We start from the raw sequence: 18,716 nt of genomic DNA on the forward strand, positions 1-18,716 counted from the left end.
GCTAAATGACCAGACAAACAGCTGATCACAGATGAGGCTGTTCATTAATTATATGAGGGGGGGTTGGATGTCAGGGGGATTTTCCTTTTGCTTTTAAATGCAAGTATGTCCGACTACTACATTTTGCTCAGAATTCTGTAAAAAAAAACAACTAAACAGCACAATGCTGGAATGAATGAGTGATAACACACATTTTAAAGATTCTCATTTTGTAAATAAGAAAAATTAAACAGTATTTAGTATCTCCTGAATAGATTGATTTTCATAGTTTTTATCATTTCCCTCCTGGTGTGGAATAAAGACTGATCCTTGTATTTTCAGTTCATGTTCCAATCAAGATCACTTCTATCATCATTTTGTATGTTTTGTTGTTGTTTCTTCTAATTCAGTATATTTTTCTCTTATTTTGTGTGTTTTTGTTGTTTTTGTGTGTTGTTGGCATTATTTAAATGATTCTCTCTCAGTGTGTGTGTTTTTGGTGTCCTTCAGTTGTTGCTTATGTCGTTTAGCATGTTCCTCTGTTATTTTTCTGTATTTCGTAGTGATTTTGTGTGTTTTTCTCTCATTTTGTGTGTCTTTGTTGTTGTTTTGTGTGTTGCTGGTAATGGTAATTGTAATTCTCTCACAATGTGTGTGTTTTTGGTGTCATTTTGTGTATTTTGTTGTTATTTGTCTGTTTTTTTTTATTATTCAGTATATTTTCCTCTTGTTTTGTGTGTTTTTGTTAAGTTGCTGGTAATATTCAGTGTGATTATCATTTTTAACTCAAAATAAACATCATAAAACTCATCGCGTACACCTAGGGGTACACGACACGTACACCTAGGGGTACATGACACGTACCCTCATTTGAGAAACACTGTTCTAGTACATTGGGAAAAAATAATAATAATTTGTGCCTGTTGAGGAGGAATATGCATGTTTGTTTACAGCTCTTAATGTGTAAATGACCTCCTAGTAGCTGACAGCTTTACTCCCCCTCTTCACATTCCATTTAAAGAAAAGTGTTTTCATTATAAAGGAGTTAATTTAGCTATCATAGCATGAATTACATTACCCTCCCCTCTGTAAGGTTGCCTTGGAGACACGAGCTCTGATTGCATGGATGGAGAAGATGCCCTTTGTCCTGGGCGGGAACCTCCAGGGAGGAGAGCTGGTGGTGACATTCCCGTACGACAGAACTCGCTCCCAGTGGGTGGCCAGGGAGCAGACCCCTACCCCGGATGATCACGTCTTTCGCTGGCTGGCCTTCTCCTACGCGTCCACCCACCGGCTGATGACGGATGCCAGCCGACGGGTCTGTCACACGGAAGACTTCGCCAAAGAGGACGGCACCATCAATGGAGCCTCATGGCACACGGCAGCAGGAAGTCAGTAGCTGTGTTTCCATTACAGTTTTTTTTCGCAAAATAAAAGCGGTATTTTGAAATTTTGACGAAGTATAATTTGTTTCCATTGAAGGTTATTTTCTGCTAAATCTCATCCCGCGAGAGAAGCTCCAAACCTCCTTCTAACACTCTGCATTGTTTTTTCACGTCTAATTTGGCAGTAATCATTTTTAAGTATAATGCTAATAGTCTGGCAGATGTCGTAATATTAGTCTAAGATGTTCACATGTAGAAGAAACCATGAACATTTGTACATGGGGGTTTTTGAGTATGCTCAAACCGTTTTTATTTTAATACTCAAAATCAAGAAATCCAAGATGGCCACCATCCGTATTGCCAGTTTGGATATTTTATCATAACTTTGTTCTATTTGATATATAAGCATGATCTCAGTGGCAAATTATAGGTTTTCAGGGTCAAGGAATTCAATAATATGTCTTAAAATACTGTAAATTGTGCTCAGAGCAAGATCCAAGATGACTGCCATCCGCATTTTGAATTTAAATTTTACCAAAATCTTGGTTCTGTTTGATGTATAAACATGATCTTTGTGGCAAAATGTAGGTTTTTGGGGACAACGATTGTAATGAAATGGCTCAAAATACTATATATTGCATATAGAGCAAGATCCAATATGACAACCAACTGTTTGATGAAGTTCAACAAACCTCTATAATGAAATGAAAAGTCGGAATGAAAATGGAAGGAGTAAAACTGTGATGCATCAACATTTGCAACACTGATTTATTTCTCAGTCATCAGCACATATCAAAATAACTGTATTTTAAGCCCTTTCGTCACAATCAGTGGCCATCTTGGATTTCTTGATTTTGAGTGGGAATCGTTGGTTTGCCAGCGTGGATTCCATTAAAAATTGATTCAGCATATTAAAAAAAAAAACCCATATTACAAATTGTCATACTTTCTTCTTGAAGTGAGCATCTTTTTGACATATCTGCCGAGCTATAAGAAATGTCTGGGTCTCCTCTTCTGTCCACACGTACAGCGCCATGTTTTCTCTGAAATTCCTCCTCATGAAAGCGTAAAAACCTTTTAGCAATATTTCTGTTTTTTTTTTTTTTAAATTCAGGTGTTTCCATTACCAGTTTGTATTGAGATATTTAGATTTTGCACATCTCCAAGGGTAATGGAAACTTAGCCAGTGTCCATTTCTACATGTGTGTCTTCTCACTGGTCCTTTCACTGTGTCTGAGCTCTTGAGCCGTGGCCCCTTCACGGCTTTAACCTCAAACATCATGAATCAAGTCAAGCCTCGACCAACACACGCCAGCGACACACAAACACAATGGTGAACAAATATCTCTCGCTCTTTCTTGGCAGGTATGAACGATTTCAGCTATTTGCACACAAACTGCTTTGAGCTGTCGATGTACGTGGGCTGCGACAAATTCCCACACGAGAACGAGCTGCCAGAGGAGTGGGAGAACAACCGAGAGTCTCTTCTCGTCTTCATGGAGCAGGTACGGCTCACATGATGATACAAGCAAAACTTGTGAAAATAAACTCAAGCATGACATTCATTTGTGATACTCCATGGAAAATATTGCGATTAGAAAATTGAGAAACATAATTGATTGGAACACTTTTTTACTTCCAGGTGCATCGTGGGATTAAAGGAGTCGTTCGGGACCTGCAAGGACGTGGAATAGCTAACGCTACTATCTCTGTGGAAGGCATCAGCCATGATATTCACACTGGTGAACTATAACCTGATGCTTTTTTAACGTACTGTTTTAAAGGTGCACTCCGCAACTCTCAGTTCCCTCCCTCCCCTCAAGCTAACGTTAGTCCAACAGCAAAATCACAGTAATATAACATGCTCTGTTAAAAGCATATTACTGCAGCGCTTCTCTCTCTCAATGTGCACACACCTCAGCAGCAGCAACAACAACAACACAGTGTCACTTACAGCAGCCCAAACAGAGGCTGCTGCGCGCACATGAACAACACATGCACCACAGAGTTCTAGTGTAACTATTACAAGTCAAACATCATATAAAACAAGCAGCAGTAATTACCTTTCAAGCAGAAAAGTGGCTAATTCCATCTTCTACTCCTCCAGACCACACACTGTAAAAAAGACGGCACTCCAGTCCCAAGAAAGGGGCGGGGACTGTGAACAACAGCTGTCACAATTATTAAAATATGTTTCATATCAGTTTTCTTGAGATTCATTTTACCAAGTAAAAAAATTGAAATTTAAGGGTATACTGACACAAAAAAGGCTCAGACGCCCACACCAAAAATATTAATACCAATATTTTGATGGATAAGGAAGCCTAACAAGGTAACCAAGAGATGAAAAACAAATTGCATGATAGATGATGTTTTTTACTCTATTGTAATTTAAAAATGTTATTGATCTCAACCCTGGCTGTGGGAAACCAATAGATTAGACTTCACTTTAATTTTAAATTTCTGATGTTTATTTTCTCACAGGGCCTAGCAAAACATATCATTTCTACCTTTGGACTTGCTAAACATCGGAATTGATTAGAGATATGATGAAAAAAAAAAAAAGTGTTTCAAAATGATATTTACCGGCCATGTTTGTGTCCTCAGCTGCTGACGGGGATTATTGGCGCCTGCTGAACCCTGGAGAATACCAAGTCATAGCCAGAGCCGAAGGCTACAGCCTCAGCACCAGGAAGTGTGAAGTGGGCTACGAGATGGGAGCAACCAGGTGCGACTTCACCATCGGTCGCACCAACTTGTCACGAATCAAAGAAATAATGGAAAAATTCAACAAGCAGCCCATCCGCCTGTCAGCGAGGCAGCTCCAAGCTATGAGGTCAAGACGCCTTGGGACATAATGAAGAATTCAAATGCAAACATCCGATCCGATAACCAAGGGTTGGTTTATGGACCTGCATCAGTCTGTGGAAATGGAGTTTTGGGTAAAAGTTGTGCGTCATGTAAAGTGCGGGACTGTGTTGATGTTTTTCGGCCTCGGCTCTTGCTGAATTCGTTGTTATACGAGCTTTCTTTCAATTCACCAAATCCAAACAAAATCCCCATTTATTTTTAACAAACTGATAGCTCCACCACTTGTCCTCAACTATAATTAAATAAATGCAAAGTAAAGACATTTTGGATGTATGCCATGAGATGACGAATGTGTTTTTATACATATAATAAACACACTAATAGAACTGCCACAAATCTAATAATGTACATATACGTATTAACTTATGTTATAAATAGGATCGCAAAGGGGCAGAAACATTTCCAAACTAAGTTAAGATCAGGAAATATGGGAATATTTAGAAATGCAAACTTTTAATGGGAATTATTTATTGGAATTAACCAGAAATTGAAGAAATCTTCAAATAACTGTATCATATCCAAACATAAGTATTAGCATCCATGGAATTTAATACTATCTTTGAAAAATTCTGGAAATTTTAAAAGTTGGAGACTTTCCATGAGAATAAAAAGGGGAATTTTCAAAGTTGAAAGTTGGACCTAATTATCAGTGATTTTAAATATAGTTTTAAAAATGTATTTTAGTATCATCTAAAACACATGTGCTAAACTCAAGGCAAAATCCAGCCCTTTAGATCCTCCAATTCGGCCCACAGGAAAAAAGATAAAATGGAAAAGAAAACGTGAATTATTGCATCAAATACTAAATATTGTATGTTATATCTATCTTTCTCCCTCCAAATGTTTTGTGCCTATATCACGCGACTGCAGTCTTATTGGAAAAATCAAAAAAAATTGTCACAAAATCAAGGATTTTTGAAGTTACTTCCAATTTTTGAGTAATTTTAATTAATAATTTCCCCAAAAAGTTTACATTTTTGTATATTCCCAAAATTCCCAAGCTTAAGGAACTAAGTGAAAATGTACCTGTAATTGTTTGCCCCTTTGCCACCCTACTAACACAGTTATATAAACAAAAGCTTTCGTTGGCTGCTCTTTCAAGCTTGTTGTTGATCACAAAGTTGTTGGTTATATTTTTTTCCCAAATTAAAGTTTTCAGCTTCTAATACGGTTCTGTGTGTATTTCACTGGAAATGTAAACATAAATGTTTGTACAGCAAGCTATAGTCACTATCCTCTCTCAAAGAATTATATTTAATTTCTTAGTATTGAATGTATTTTTTGACAACTTGTACATTTTACATTCTATTTACTTTACTTTTATCAATTTGAACATCAGTGTTATTTCTAATTAATCGACAAGCTCATTTCTTTGCTCTTTTTATTCTCTCTGAAAGGAAAGCAAAACTAAAAATTCTCACATTAAGCTATTTCTGTTTAATAGATTGTAAAACAGGGTCAAGATTAATATCACCGTGAAGGGAATTTAAAAACTTGGATGGAAAATGTACAACTTTGTTTAACGGACTCTGGTTAATTATAGCGTCATCTCGTTTGATTTCTGCAGCTGAGAGATTGTATCTTGGGAGTGTGGATTTGTGGAAGTCGAAAGGCTGTAATTATCAGAGCTCTACAGGGGCTTTTACGGCTCACCAGCCTGCCTTCTCTACGGCCAACATGCAATTATAGGGAGACCTCCACCTCTTATCTCATCCTCTAAAGGGTATCGGATGGAGGTGTGCACACCTGTCATCTCAAAACACGGGCGTATAAAGCAGAACTGCTCCATTAGAAATGAGTGAAAGTGAGCTTTTATTTCAATTTACTGGAATACACTTAAAGGGATCCTCCTAAAATCTTTTGAAATGTACTTATTAGAACATGATCTATGCCTAACAAAACACATTATTATGCACCATATTTGTTTAATTGCCTTTTAAAAATGGGACTACTTGAACATTCCATCGTTTTCTATCGGAGTGAAGCATTCGACCAGCTTTTTAGATCATTTAATCCGCTTTTTTGGTCAATATGCCAGTTTAAGCAGATTGTTTTTGCTCGAAAAAAAAACCAGGAAAAGTTTAAAATGCTGATGTAAACCTCTTTTGTTTACTGAAAGAAGATAAAATCAGTGTGTGACCACAGGCGGCAATAGTTCCAACTCTGTGGTTTGGTAGTAAACAATGAGGCAGAGAAGACGAGCTCTCCTAAGGGACCTTTTACTCTCCCCCAAACAGTGAGCTTGCACGCTCTGATGGCTAAGGTTAGCGAGTAAATCACGGACTGTTGAAGACACACAAACACTGAGGATAAAAGTCCTTCTGAACACAGAATTTTAATTGGTTGTAGATATCATAGTCCCTCAAAATACACAAATTCAGTGAAACTTTACAATATTTGCTCGCGCTCACAGTTTTTCCAAGTTTATTTCACATGAAGGCACTCGTTTTTATAAGCAATTTGTTGAAGGAACTCTCAATTTTTCCAAAAACCCTGAAAATTAACTTAAATTATTCGACAATATTTCACCAAATTGAATAAAAAATGAATCATAAAATCAAGTATTGCTTGGATATTATCGATGCCTATACATACTTTACTTGTCTTAAAGTAGAGCATATCATTGTGGAAATGTATTTATGCCCCACCTATAATCTGTGGTCTTCTTGAGATCAAAAATGTCGGTATTTGGCTCCTGAGCTAAAATGAGTTTGACACCCCTGCTCCATCCTTAATTATGGAAGGAACTGTTTTGATCCACAACATAAGAGAATTAAAACATTTATAATGGTGAATTTGCTTCTTGAGCTCTTGCTACTTAAAAAAAACTAAACTTATTATAAGTTATAATAAGAAAACCTGTTGAAATATTGGGTCTGGTGTGAGATACTAATTGGAGTATCTAAAAAAGACTGTTGGCCAAATGCTGTGCACGTGCACAACAGACAAGTGTAAAAAGAACAGGCTGATAGGAGAGGGTTTGTTACACTGTTAAGAACGTGCAGAGGAGCTGCTCAGGTCTACAGCTGTGACACTGTGCAGATGTTTATGAAGCCATGGGCACCAGCAGTTGAAAGACCAGCCTTTTCTTCAGAAGTCAGTCCAGCCTTTGAAGAATATAAGAGCTCAGGCTACGACATCACAGCAGAGAGTAGCCATGCTGTGTAGGTAAACCAGCTCTTAACCTTTACCCGTCTCATTCTATGGATTGTTGACACACTCTAAAGCTTTGTTGGACATCAAAGAGAAAAGAATGAGGACAATAAGACGCCTCATCCCTTTAAAAAGAGCTGTGGAGAGGTGTTGTTTCATTCCTGATCTCATGGGTGTAAAAGCCTAAAGAAACAATGGCTGGATTATAGTTTTGTGAGACAATCGCTTTGGTTGAATGTTTCCATAAGTCATAACTTTCCATAAAACTGCACCTGGCAGGCAGTTCATCATCATGAGGAGAAAAGGTGCAAAACAGACAAATCTAGGGCCTGTACCACGAAGCTGGAGAAATATATACGATTTATCTCTATGTTAGCATGCTTCACTTAACCCAGTGTTTTTCAACCTTGGGGTCACCTGGAATAGTAATTAAATAAAAAATATGAATTATTAAAAAACATACATTCAATTATTACATTCTTGTTCAAATCAAATCTATATATTCTCATTTATTTATCTATATAGGGTAAATTGTTACATGTCTTTGGGGTCACCACAGAAATTTGTGATGGGGTGACCCATGGGACGGTTACAATCCAAAAAAAAGATTGGGAACCACTGACTTTACCAAACATTCTTCATCACAGAGCAGCTGTACTACGAAGCAGGATAGCAACGCGTTAACTTAACCCAGGGTTTTCCAACCTGCAGCATGCACGCTCATATAAAACTGGTGGAAACTGTAGCGTCAGACTAATCACAAACACGGAGAAACCACGCGGATGTTCCTTTATCTCATGTACTGTGACATAAGACACACAATTATTCTTAAAAATTAGAAGAATTAAAATCCATAATTTAGAACTGTTGCCGATGCAGAAAAAGCAGGAAAAAATGAATGCAGGCAGGGAGCTGTCAACACTCTTAATGCGTAAAATCATGAGATTATACAATGTTGATTAATCAGATAATTTACAGTCACTTTCACTTTATTACAGCACATATTTCATTGGCTTTTGTTTTGTATTTAGTGTATTTTACTAGTCGTCATAAAGAAAATGCATTGTTTAATGCACCCATTGCTCCAAACAACAAAAGTAAAAGCAAAAGCTGTTTTTTGGCTAAATGTGCTTATCTACTTGTGTTTTGGCAAACATGTTTTATCACTAAAAGTACATGCCAGGTTTTAATTAAAGGCAAACGAGACGAGTAAAAAAAGGGTGGAACACTTTTGAAAAGAGTTTAAGCTTTGGCTTGAATGTACGTTGAAAAAAGGTTATCTTCAATGAAACACCTTTTTTTTTAACTTGTTTTTTGAAAACTCTATTAACATATCAACAGATGGTCTCCAAATGCAGGTTTTTTGGCTGGTCAAGTTACATCTTCTGACCGTATATGTTTCTTTTACATTTTTTTCAATTTCCTTCCAATTAAAAAAAAAACATCTGAAATGAAGAGACCTTGCGCTTAAAGTTTAAAGGAAACTTTATTATGTTAAAAAGTCTATAACAGCTATCTTACTCTTTTTCACCAGTATAACAGCTACAACAACCATTAACATAAATATTATTCCCAGCTGGTGAAAACAAACATTACACAATCTGACATCACATCTGATTATCCATCATTAGCAGCATCAATCCAAGATTTCAGATTGTTAAAAACATATAACTGGCAGTCTGGTATTAATTCTACCAACAAAATGAGGTAATTTTTTTTTCCTTTTTTTTTTTCTTAGCATTAAATGCATTAAAAGCAGCACATTCTAGAAAACCTCAAATTACATAATCCCACTGTAATATCAAAAAGACCTGAAAACACTTTTCACATTGGCATTTATCTAATTCTGTCAACACATACTGAACTTAATGGGAGCTTATTTGTCATAAATTATTATTATATATATATATATATACATTTACAAGATTAAATGAATGTGCATCAGTGAGAAATTGGATCTGTAATGTCAGTGAACTGAAGTAAATAAGGCAATGATGATCCTAAAAGACTGTAAAGCAACCAGCATTTTAAGGCATTAGTTACGGGACACTTAAATATGGATTACATCATTTTAGTTCATATAGTTATTTTTAAAACATTTAAATGAAGACATGAATAGTTGAATCCATATTTTTAGCTACTAACGTTGGCTCGCTGGGCATCGTTTATATATTTTGGCACTCACTTCCTCACAGTTGTATAAATAGAAAATAAATGCACTATATATGTATATATATATATATATATTTCCTTTTTTAAATAAAGAAAAAATCCAATACAATTTCCGCGACAAAGTCAGCAGTTCTCTCGCTTTACGATCTACCTGTATAATGATAACGATAACTGCTTTTTATCAAAATATATATTTTGACACAAGAAACACTCGCTTGCTCACTTAGCTCGGCCTTTATAAACTTTTATATAAATCTATCAATCTCATTCATAACTATAAACCTAAAAGTGGATGAAACTATGAAATCCCAAAGAAAAACAAAGTACCTTTGTTTAAGTGCTTCAATATCAAATCAGAATTAATTTGTAGTAAATGTTTTCCTCATGCATTAAACCAAATGTACCAAATGTTTGTATTCATTTGTAATTTGATATACAGGGGCAGAAAACACACCATCGTATCCTGAACATTTTCCCTTTTTGCCCTATCTTGTCCAAATGTGTTAGAAAGCATGAAGCCAATCTTTCTGGGTCACTGGTGTCTGAGGAAAGTACAGTCGATCACGCTCCACTGAATCAACCTGAAGGGCACATGTCAGTCACTGCAGCAAAGGCAGCTGCATCGATGGACCATTTTTTATGTTTTACATCACTGAAACTCAGATTAAAGTCAGTGACATTAAAGCAATGAGCTCTTAACACAAGAAAAAGACCTTATATTCCTTCTATTAGCAACAATACTGCAACGGAAATACAGATTTTTCTGTTGTCTTCGATAGTTTTACACATATATCTTTCTTCTCAATCTTTGACTGCATCAAGTTCTGGTTACGCAAACTTTTAGTGCTACGACAACATGTTAAGGTTTTATTAATTCAGACAACTTCCTTCAGGAAATTTACTTTGATCTCCTGACATGTTTCGACTGTCAACTGCCAGTCTTCTTCAGAGGGGTCTGCTGCACTTTTTGATGTGTCCTTGACTTCTGCGTTGTAATTCCACCAAGTTAATTAAATTTTTTTGAATGATTTGTTAAGGTTTCATTTATTCAGACAACTTTTTTCAGGAAATTTACTTTGATCTCCTGACATGTTTCGACTGTCAACTGCCAGTGTTCTTCAGAAGCATCTGCTGATTGCTTTAATGTTTCCTTGACTTCCATACAAAAAGAAGACAAAAATGAACTTGCTGAAATTACTACTCGGAGGTTAAGGAAACATCAAATTGATCAGCATACGCCTCTGCAGAAGACTGGCAGTTGACAGTCGAAACGTGTCAGGAGATCAAATTAAATTTCCTGAAAAAATTTGTCTGAAAAGCAACATAATTCCAGCAAGTTATTTTTGAATACTACGTTATTGTTGTTTTTAATATTCAAAAAGAAGAGAAAAATGAACTTGCTGGAATTACTAAGCGGAGGTCAAGGACACATCAAAGCAATCAGCAGATTCCTCTGAAGAAGACTGGAAGTTCACAGTCAAAACATGCCAGGAGATCAAAGTAAATTTCCTTAAAAAAAAAAAAGTTGTCTGAATATATGAAACCATGACATATGACTCAAAAAGAAGACAAAAATGAACTTGCTGAAATTACATACGACAAGTCACTTGCGAGCATATTGCACAAAATAAACGATAAAGTGCCGTTCGGATGATTTCTTGGAAAGATCGTTCTGAAAGAAGATGATGCTTCTGCGAAGTAGAGTAAGGTGTCAAAACAAACCTAGTAAGAAATCAATACATATCGAACAGAATGTCACATCAGACTTTGAGCTACCATCGTAGAGATAATGAGTGGACCCCTGGCCGTTCTTCCTGGGTGAGCACATGAATCCCTCCAAATAGAGAAAGAAGTGAGTTCACTGCAAAGATCTGATGTCCAGGGACCAGTGTATGCTGGAACAGTTAGTTTTGCTTGTACACAGGATAAACCAACACGTCTTTGTATCTCAGTAACAATAGTCAAAGATATTCCAGGGACCGGATCCAACCCAGCAGCGGTGAGCAACATTTTACTGGCCCGGAGGTGTCCCACTGCCCTTGTTCTCATGTCGGCCCCTGGTGGCGTTCAGAGAGCTGCGTTTCATCAGCCTGTTGACGATGTCGGAGCATGTCTTCTTGTACTGGTGTCGCAGCAGCGAGTACACGAAGGGGTCGCAAGCCGCTTTGCTGTATGCCAAGCACTTAGAAACCATTCCCCAGTGAGGGTTGATAGGCACCGCTGGAAATAACTCCACAATCCTGTGGGCGAGCAAAAAAAAGGGCTTGTCAGAGAATAAAGAGCGGGTGAGAGGGGTGAAATGCTCATGTTCTCAGCTTAGAGGAACGATAGATACCATAGGAACTAAACATACTATAGGAACTATAAACATTGTTTGGGAAAGCTTCTCAACTGATACAATTACCTGAGAACTTTGGCTGTGTTTGAAATATCACACTCCGTACTATGTACTACAAACTCAATGAGTATATACTGTCTACTATATACTATTAGTATGATTAGGATGATGAGCGTTCCCACTTAAGTATACTTCCAAGTTTCCCAAGATACAGTACATTTGGAATCTACAATGACAAAAACCTGCAGCACACTGAGGCTAAATATCTCCGTAGATTTTCCACCTTTGAAAGTTCTCAAAACATTATAAGTGAGAAAATGACCAAGTAGAAGATCAACATGTGCTCATTTGATCTATAAAACTACTAAAAATACACAATTAATTTCGACATTTTCAGAAACCCGCCATTGTGCTACTGACGAAATTTCCGGTTAACTTCAAAACAAAAGCCCTATTTACAAAAGTGTTAAGAAACTAATGGAAGACAAGAAGAGATGCTTTTGTTTTGAAAAGGCAGTGTTTGGTTTTTAGCTTGAACCCAGTCCCAGGACCATTTTCCATTCCACTCGCACAAAAAAGGCTCAGACACCAAAAATATAAAAACCAATATTTTAATGGATAAGGAAGCCTAACAAGGAAACCAAAATGCATGATAAATTACATTTTTTAGTGTAATTAACAGCTGATTGAAGATATGGGTCAAAACTGACCCATTATCATAAGCGATGCTAACAGAAAGCTAACACAAGAGGAAGGTTATGTTTTATGGGCTTATTTATTAAAGGCTCAGTTATTGTGATTAATTGTAATTTAACTATTGTAATTGAATTTTAGTAATTCAGAATATAATTGTAATAGACTTTCAGGGGGAAAAAATATAATTGTAATTGGAAAAAATACTGGTCACCATAGTCATAATTGAGTTGTACTTAAACATGGATAATTGAGAATGGAATTGTAATTGACCCCAACCCTGAATTGGACATCATTTATTCCAAAAAAGAAAGAAAAAAGTGCCTGTGAGCAGGGGAGGGGCCGGGGGAAGCCCCTCCCACTTGTGAGTGTGCACACCTGATTCTGTTAATGACACTAACCTGTTACTGTGGGTGAACTGGGGCAATGGCAGCGCTTGTTTAGCAGCTACAGAGGAAACAGTTCCATTGGGCCTGAACTTTGATGGAAATAATCTTTTCATGTTTAGATGAACAGCTCATGGTAAGATCCTCAAAATATAGCCACGGGTTTCATATAAACTTCTGTTGCTTATACAGTTCATTCAAAAGTAATCAGGAAACAAACATTGTTTAGCATTGGCACTTCAGTTGAATGCATTTTTTTGTTCATTGATTTGTAAAGTTTGGCAAATGTGTACTGTTTAATAGGAAATTCAAGGAATGTTTTTTTTTAGTCTGATGTACTTGTTTAATTTAAAGAGGTATTAAGCTTTTTTCAGGTGCCTTGTTAACTGTGTAGTTGAAACTAGATTTGGTTAATGTGAAATACAATAATAATAAGTTTAGATAAAATGGTTAAAATGATCTGCATTGCTTAAAAGTCTTAAAATACCACCTGGGTTAAAGGATATTAAGTTAAGTTACTTTTAACAATCTCATTTTGTTAAAAATGTATGTTTAAAAAGAATGTTTATAAATATTTGATTTGTTTCTTTAAGACTTGACAAATAAATACTATACACACATGTTAAATACTGTTCAAATTTGGTCGTTAAAATGCAAGTAAAATTCCAATTTAATAAACCTTGTTTAGAAATGTTTTTTTTTACTGATATGAAATGTAATACTTAAAAGTTGATAAGCAAAAGTTGATAAGCAAAAGTTTAACATTATCGCGCATTGCATTGTGGGATGTGGAGTCTAAAAGACAGGTTCATAGACATTTTTTTTTACTTAAACTACAACAAAAGTGAATCACTCCTCCTTGCCTTGTAAAAAAACAAGAAATCACAGTAAAAATGAAGTAAAAACACTTCCAGGCATCTGTTTACAGGACTCTATGTCCCACAAAATGTAAAAAAACTGTTTCCTTTTTCTTTTTGGAGTAAATTGTTTGATTCATTGATCTATGAGGCATAGATATTATCATAATAATATATATATATTTTTTTTAAATAATAGGGAGTAGCAGCTTTACTGTAACATATTTCCATCAAAACACGTTTTTTTTATTGCACTTTGTCCCAAAAATGGTCTGAAAATTGCTTTTCTCTTGTCCAAACATAAAGGAATACACTAACACACACACTCAGAGAGAACATGCAAACTCTGCACAGAAAGAGACAAAAGTCAGCAGGGTTTTATTTCACCAACTTGTGCTGCAAGGATGCAATTCGATATGATACCCACCCCCAGCACCCACAATACTATTGAACATTGCAAATCTCTTTTTTTTTTCCTTCCCTCCCCATATGAGCACATAATAGATCTCCTCTGTTCACCACTTAATATTGTCACTTTAAATCTTCAGCTTGTCTTGTGTCCGATGTGAGTGGCTCTACTTTACAAACTGAGCTGCACCAAGCAAACTTATGCAAAAAAGAAAAAGTGCTAATGCAGCAGCAGCGACGGCAGAGCTCAGGCGTATTACTTATCACAAGGTCAGCCAATCTCATCCTCTCAGTCTAGTGTGTGTGTGCGTGTGTGTGTGCGCGTGTGTGTCACCTTGTGATCACATAAGGAGCAAAACAGAGCATGAAGGTGCCAATGAAGGTGCTGATCTTCCTCGTGGCTCTTTGTCGTCTCCGTTTCTGCTCCTCCAGGCAACGCTGACGAACACTGGAGAGCAAAACTGTTTAATTAGTGGCTAATGTGCATATATATATATATATATATATATATATATATATATATATGTATTAGCAAGGCTTAAAAAAAGTCCAAACAAAGTGCAAATTTGTGTCTGAGAAGAGGTTAAACACAGAAGCAGATGCCAATAGTCATAAACATTCATGGCATATAATGCAAAGAGGATCCTCACTTCCTGTGTGAGGATGTGGCTTTTTCAACCTTATTGCTAATGTTAAACTATTGCTAGGTTATTGCTCAGCGGTCTGCAACCTTTACTTTTAAAGGAGCCATTTTGTCTAATCTCACCTGGATTAAAGTCCTTCCGGAGCCGAAACAAATGTCTTCTCAATGAAGACAATAGTGTGTGTAAAATTCTATACAGTTACAATTATCTCAAATATTGTTATGTAAATAACATTTTTTGAGTTAAAGTATTCGAAGTGCTACAAAAAATTACTTTGTCAACACATGCTAATTGCTAATTTCTTGCAACATGCAGTATCAAGAGTGCATATTAAGACAGCATGTTTGCAGGTAAGTAACACTTTCCCCACACAAATGAAATCACTATTTTCTTCTAAAATAGTCTTTTTGAATGTTTAGTTATTTTACCAGGGATTTAAAATTTAAGGTTAGCCATAAGTGCAAGGAAAGTTGATAAGAGGTGAAGAAGGAAGGTGGCAGTTATTGCACAATATGATTTATTTTTAGGTTAAAAAAATGGTTTTATCATAATTTCATTTGAAGTTAATGTCATTAATTGTCAGTACCCTCTGTAAGAAATAATAATTCATTATTTTCATATATTCAAAAAAAAATATATAGGGAGCCATGGCAAAAGAGTCTTGCTAGGTTAATGCTAATGCTAGGTTAATGTTATTGTTATGTAATGCTAGGTTAGTGCTTGGTTAATGCCAGGTTAGTGCTAATGCTTGGTTGATGCTATGATTATGTTAATGCTAGGATCGGATCCTTTCAGATCCCTTCAACGCATGCGCGTAGACAACGTCACTTTCTTCAATCGCAATCCTTACGACAGAGCTGCTGGGACGTGTTATTTGAATGTAAACCGACCATACAAATATGTGACTGTTTTGTGGTGTTTTTAATTGTTAATTTAAAAAATAAAACGGATAAAAACACAATACACAACACTGACAATCAAAAACCAAACAAAAAGTAGATAAGAGATAAAAACCAAAATAAATAGGAATTCACTCAAAACATACATTTGTAATTCTTTTTAAATAGCAGGGTTTCAACATTTTAAATAGTACACAAACTGCCGTAAAAAATGCCAACCATATGGAGACGCGTTTGCATTGGAGGGATCCGAAAGGATTAGGCCCGGGTGTAGACGCATTGCGCGCATGCATTGAAAGGATCTGAAAGGATCCGGTCCTTGATTGGGCACTGACAGTTATTGCTTGGTTAATGCTAGATTAGTGCCATTGCTAGGCTAATGCTAATGTTAGGCTAATGCTGACGCTAGATTAGTTTTAATCCTAGGCTGATGCTATTGTTATTCTAATGCTATTGTAATACTAATGCTAGGGTCGTGCTAATGCTAAATTATTGTTATTGTTAGGTTAATGCTAGGTTAGTGCTAATGCTGTTGTTAGGTTAATGCTATTGCTAGGTTAATGTTATTGCTAGGCTAAAGCTAAGTTAATGCTATTGTTAGGCTAATGTTATTTAATGTTAATGCTACTTATTGCCATTAAATGCTAATGCTAGCTAATGTTTTTAAGTGTTAATGCTAGGATATTTCTAATGTTAATGCTAAGCTAACACAGAGTGACGCGGGCCAGCACCTGCATCCTCACTTGCCATTTCTTCAGGAAATGCAAATATTCTAATTTTACTTGTACTTAAGCACGTTTTAAAACTATAAAATTTAATGATTCTTTTTATATTTCCATTTCATGGTCTCTTTATGAACATTTTGCATGGCACTGTTTTAGAGTTTAGATAATTTTCTACATTTTAAATTGAATTCATTGGTGTTATTATTTTCAAAAAAGATGTACATTTTGACAAACTTTACACTCTTTACACCTCTGGCTTTGAGTGATACTTTATTGAACGGAGGCGATCAGTTTGAGTAATGACCGGCAGGATTTAGAATAGCGGATACACCTAGATCTCAGCCATGATCTACAGTGTAGGCTCTGTAACCTGGCTTACATTGATTGATTTTTACACACACGCGGGCTATATATTCCTTTTACCACACTTCAGTATATCGAAGCAGAGGGAAGCAATCACTCTGAATGACATTTCAGTAGAATCGGATGCTGCATCCCCTCTGAATACTGAGGACACCATTAGGATTGTCAATGGAAGGATGGCAAAGGTCATTAATAGTCTTTTATCCACCACAACACACACACACGCACACATTTCTGAAAATCATTTTCTGGAGACAAAATATCCCTAGGGTGAGACTGACCCCAAGGGTAAAATGTGTATAATATTTCAATATAATAGGAGGGTTAAAGATCACCACAAATCTAATAATGTATAAATGTAACAAATTACTTCTTTTAAAACATACTTAAGTTCAAGTAAAATAACTGATTCAGAAATATACTTAAAGTGCCCATAAAAGCAACTCAATTACAGTAGCATGAGTACTAGTAATCTATTATATTTCATCTTTGGTATAATAAACAATGTCTCATACAAAAACTATTCTGTTGAGAGAGGAGAAAATAAGGGTCTAACCTTGGGTGTATGTCCACCAGTAGAACCAAAGTTTGCATCGTAATCACGTCGATCCTCTTACAGTGAAATCTGGCCACTTTGAGGACTTTGAGGTATGTGACACATAAGACTATAAAAGACAGGAGGAAGGTGAAGGAGTGGAAGAACACTGTGAAGATTACAAACTGGGTCCGGCTGCTGGTCCTGGGGTTGGCCAGGGTGCAGGACGCGTAGATCCGGTGGTAGCCCACCCAGGAGAGGCAGGTGGCCACCGCGGAGAAGGACACGGAGTGCGCCCACGTGTATCCCAGCGCCAACGCCGCGTCCTTGTGGCGCATCTTGGAGTGGTACCTCAGGGGGAAAACCACCGCGACCCAGCGGTCGATGCTCAACGCGGCCATGCTCAGCATGGAGTTGGTGGACAGGAAGGTCTCCAGAAAGCCCAGGGTCTGACAGAAGCCGTCCCCACCCGGCTGGGCGTCGCTCACCAGCCCCACCAGGGTGAGCGGCATGTTGGACACCGTCAGCAACAAGTTACAGAAGGTGAGGTTGAGGTTGAACAGACCCGGGACCTGCTTACGGATCTCTGGGTTGTAGAGGAAGCAGATCAGCACCAGGACGTTGGAAAGCAAAGAAACTATGATAATAACGACCATCAACACAGAGAGGATGAGCTGAGCAGGGTCCATCCTGAGCCCCCCCACCCAGGCTCTCACTTTGACCCGCTTTGAGCGCGCATCTCTCCGCTCTACATTGTAGAGTAGACGATGTGCACGGATGAAAATGAGGATTTTCTATTGAATAAACACAGTGTCGATGTCACATGCCGCTGCTCAGTGCTCTGCTCTGGCACTGCGTCCTGCGCTGGGCGCGCAATGATGCGCAACTATCACCATCACTATCACCCCTCGACTGGTGGTACAGTGAGCATCTTCTTTCATCTCACCAAAGACAGCAAAAACTCTGAATGAATACACTTTTGAAAGAAAAGACCTCGATAGATTCAACTTTATCCTAAATAAAACTGACCAGTGTTGTTTTTTTAAACTTTGTCTACATGCTGTCGAGGGTCAACACTACATGCAGTGTAATCTTTTAGCGACAACAATGAATGTGTTATTATTGCAATTAAATGAATACATTTATTCTATTACCCCCAAGGAAGGGTAAGAAAATCTTTAGGGAGATTATAAAAAGAGAGGGCAGTGTTTCACCTAGGTGAGGGGGGAAGGGAACAGGAAAGAGAGAGTCAGGGTAGGTAAGAGTGCAAGGTGGTGTGAACAGTTGTGCATATTGTGTTGTGTATCA

The 18,716-nt window shown here is 37.1% G+C and overlaps 2 protein-coding genes across 2 annotated transcripts in view; one reads left to right on the forward strand and one right to left on the reverse strand.

Moving 5' to 3' along the window:
• Positions 1–5,401, forward strand: part of cpxm2 (carboxypeptidase X (M14 family), member 2) — a 28,228-nt gene extending 22,827 nt beyond the window's left edge. Inside the window, exons 11-14 of the mRNA XM_028476773.1 lie at positions 1,073–1,370; positions 2,730–2,869; positions 3,007–3,106; positions 3,972–5,401. Of these exons, the coding sequence (XP_028332574.1) occupies positions 1,073–1,370; positions 2,730–2,869; positions 3,007–3,106; positions 3,972–4,222 (789 nt within the window). The 3' untranslated portion in view covers positions 4,223–5,401. The remainder of the gene's footprint in view (positions 1–1,072; positions 1,371–2,729; positions 2,870–3,006; positions 3,107–3,971) is intronic.
• A 5,692-nt stretch (positions 5,402–11,093) lies between these two features.
• Positions 11,094–18,301, reverse strand: LOC114481253 (G-protein coupled receptor 26-like). The gene is made up of 3 exons (XM_028475921.1): positions 17,430–18,301; positions 14,577–14,690; positions 11,094–11,800 (listed from the first exon to the last, which is right to left on the reverse strand). Exons 1-3 carry the CDS (start codon positions 18,095–18,097, stop codon positions 11,572–11,574), a joined length of 1,011 nt encoding a protein of 336 aa, XP_028331722.1. The 5' UTR covers positions 18,098–18,301; the 3' UTR covers positions 11,094–11,571.
• Positions 18,302–18,716: the final 415 nt, after the last annotated feature.

Source organism: Gouania willdenowi, chromosome 19 (genome assembly GCF_900634775.1).
Source record: "Gouania willdenowi chromosome 19, fGouWil2.1, whole genome shotgun sequence".
NCBI lineage: Eukaryota > Metazoa > Chordata > Actinopteri > Blenniiformes > Gobiesocidae > Gouania > Gouania willdenowi.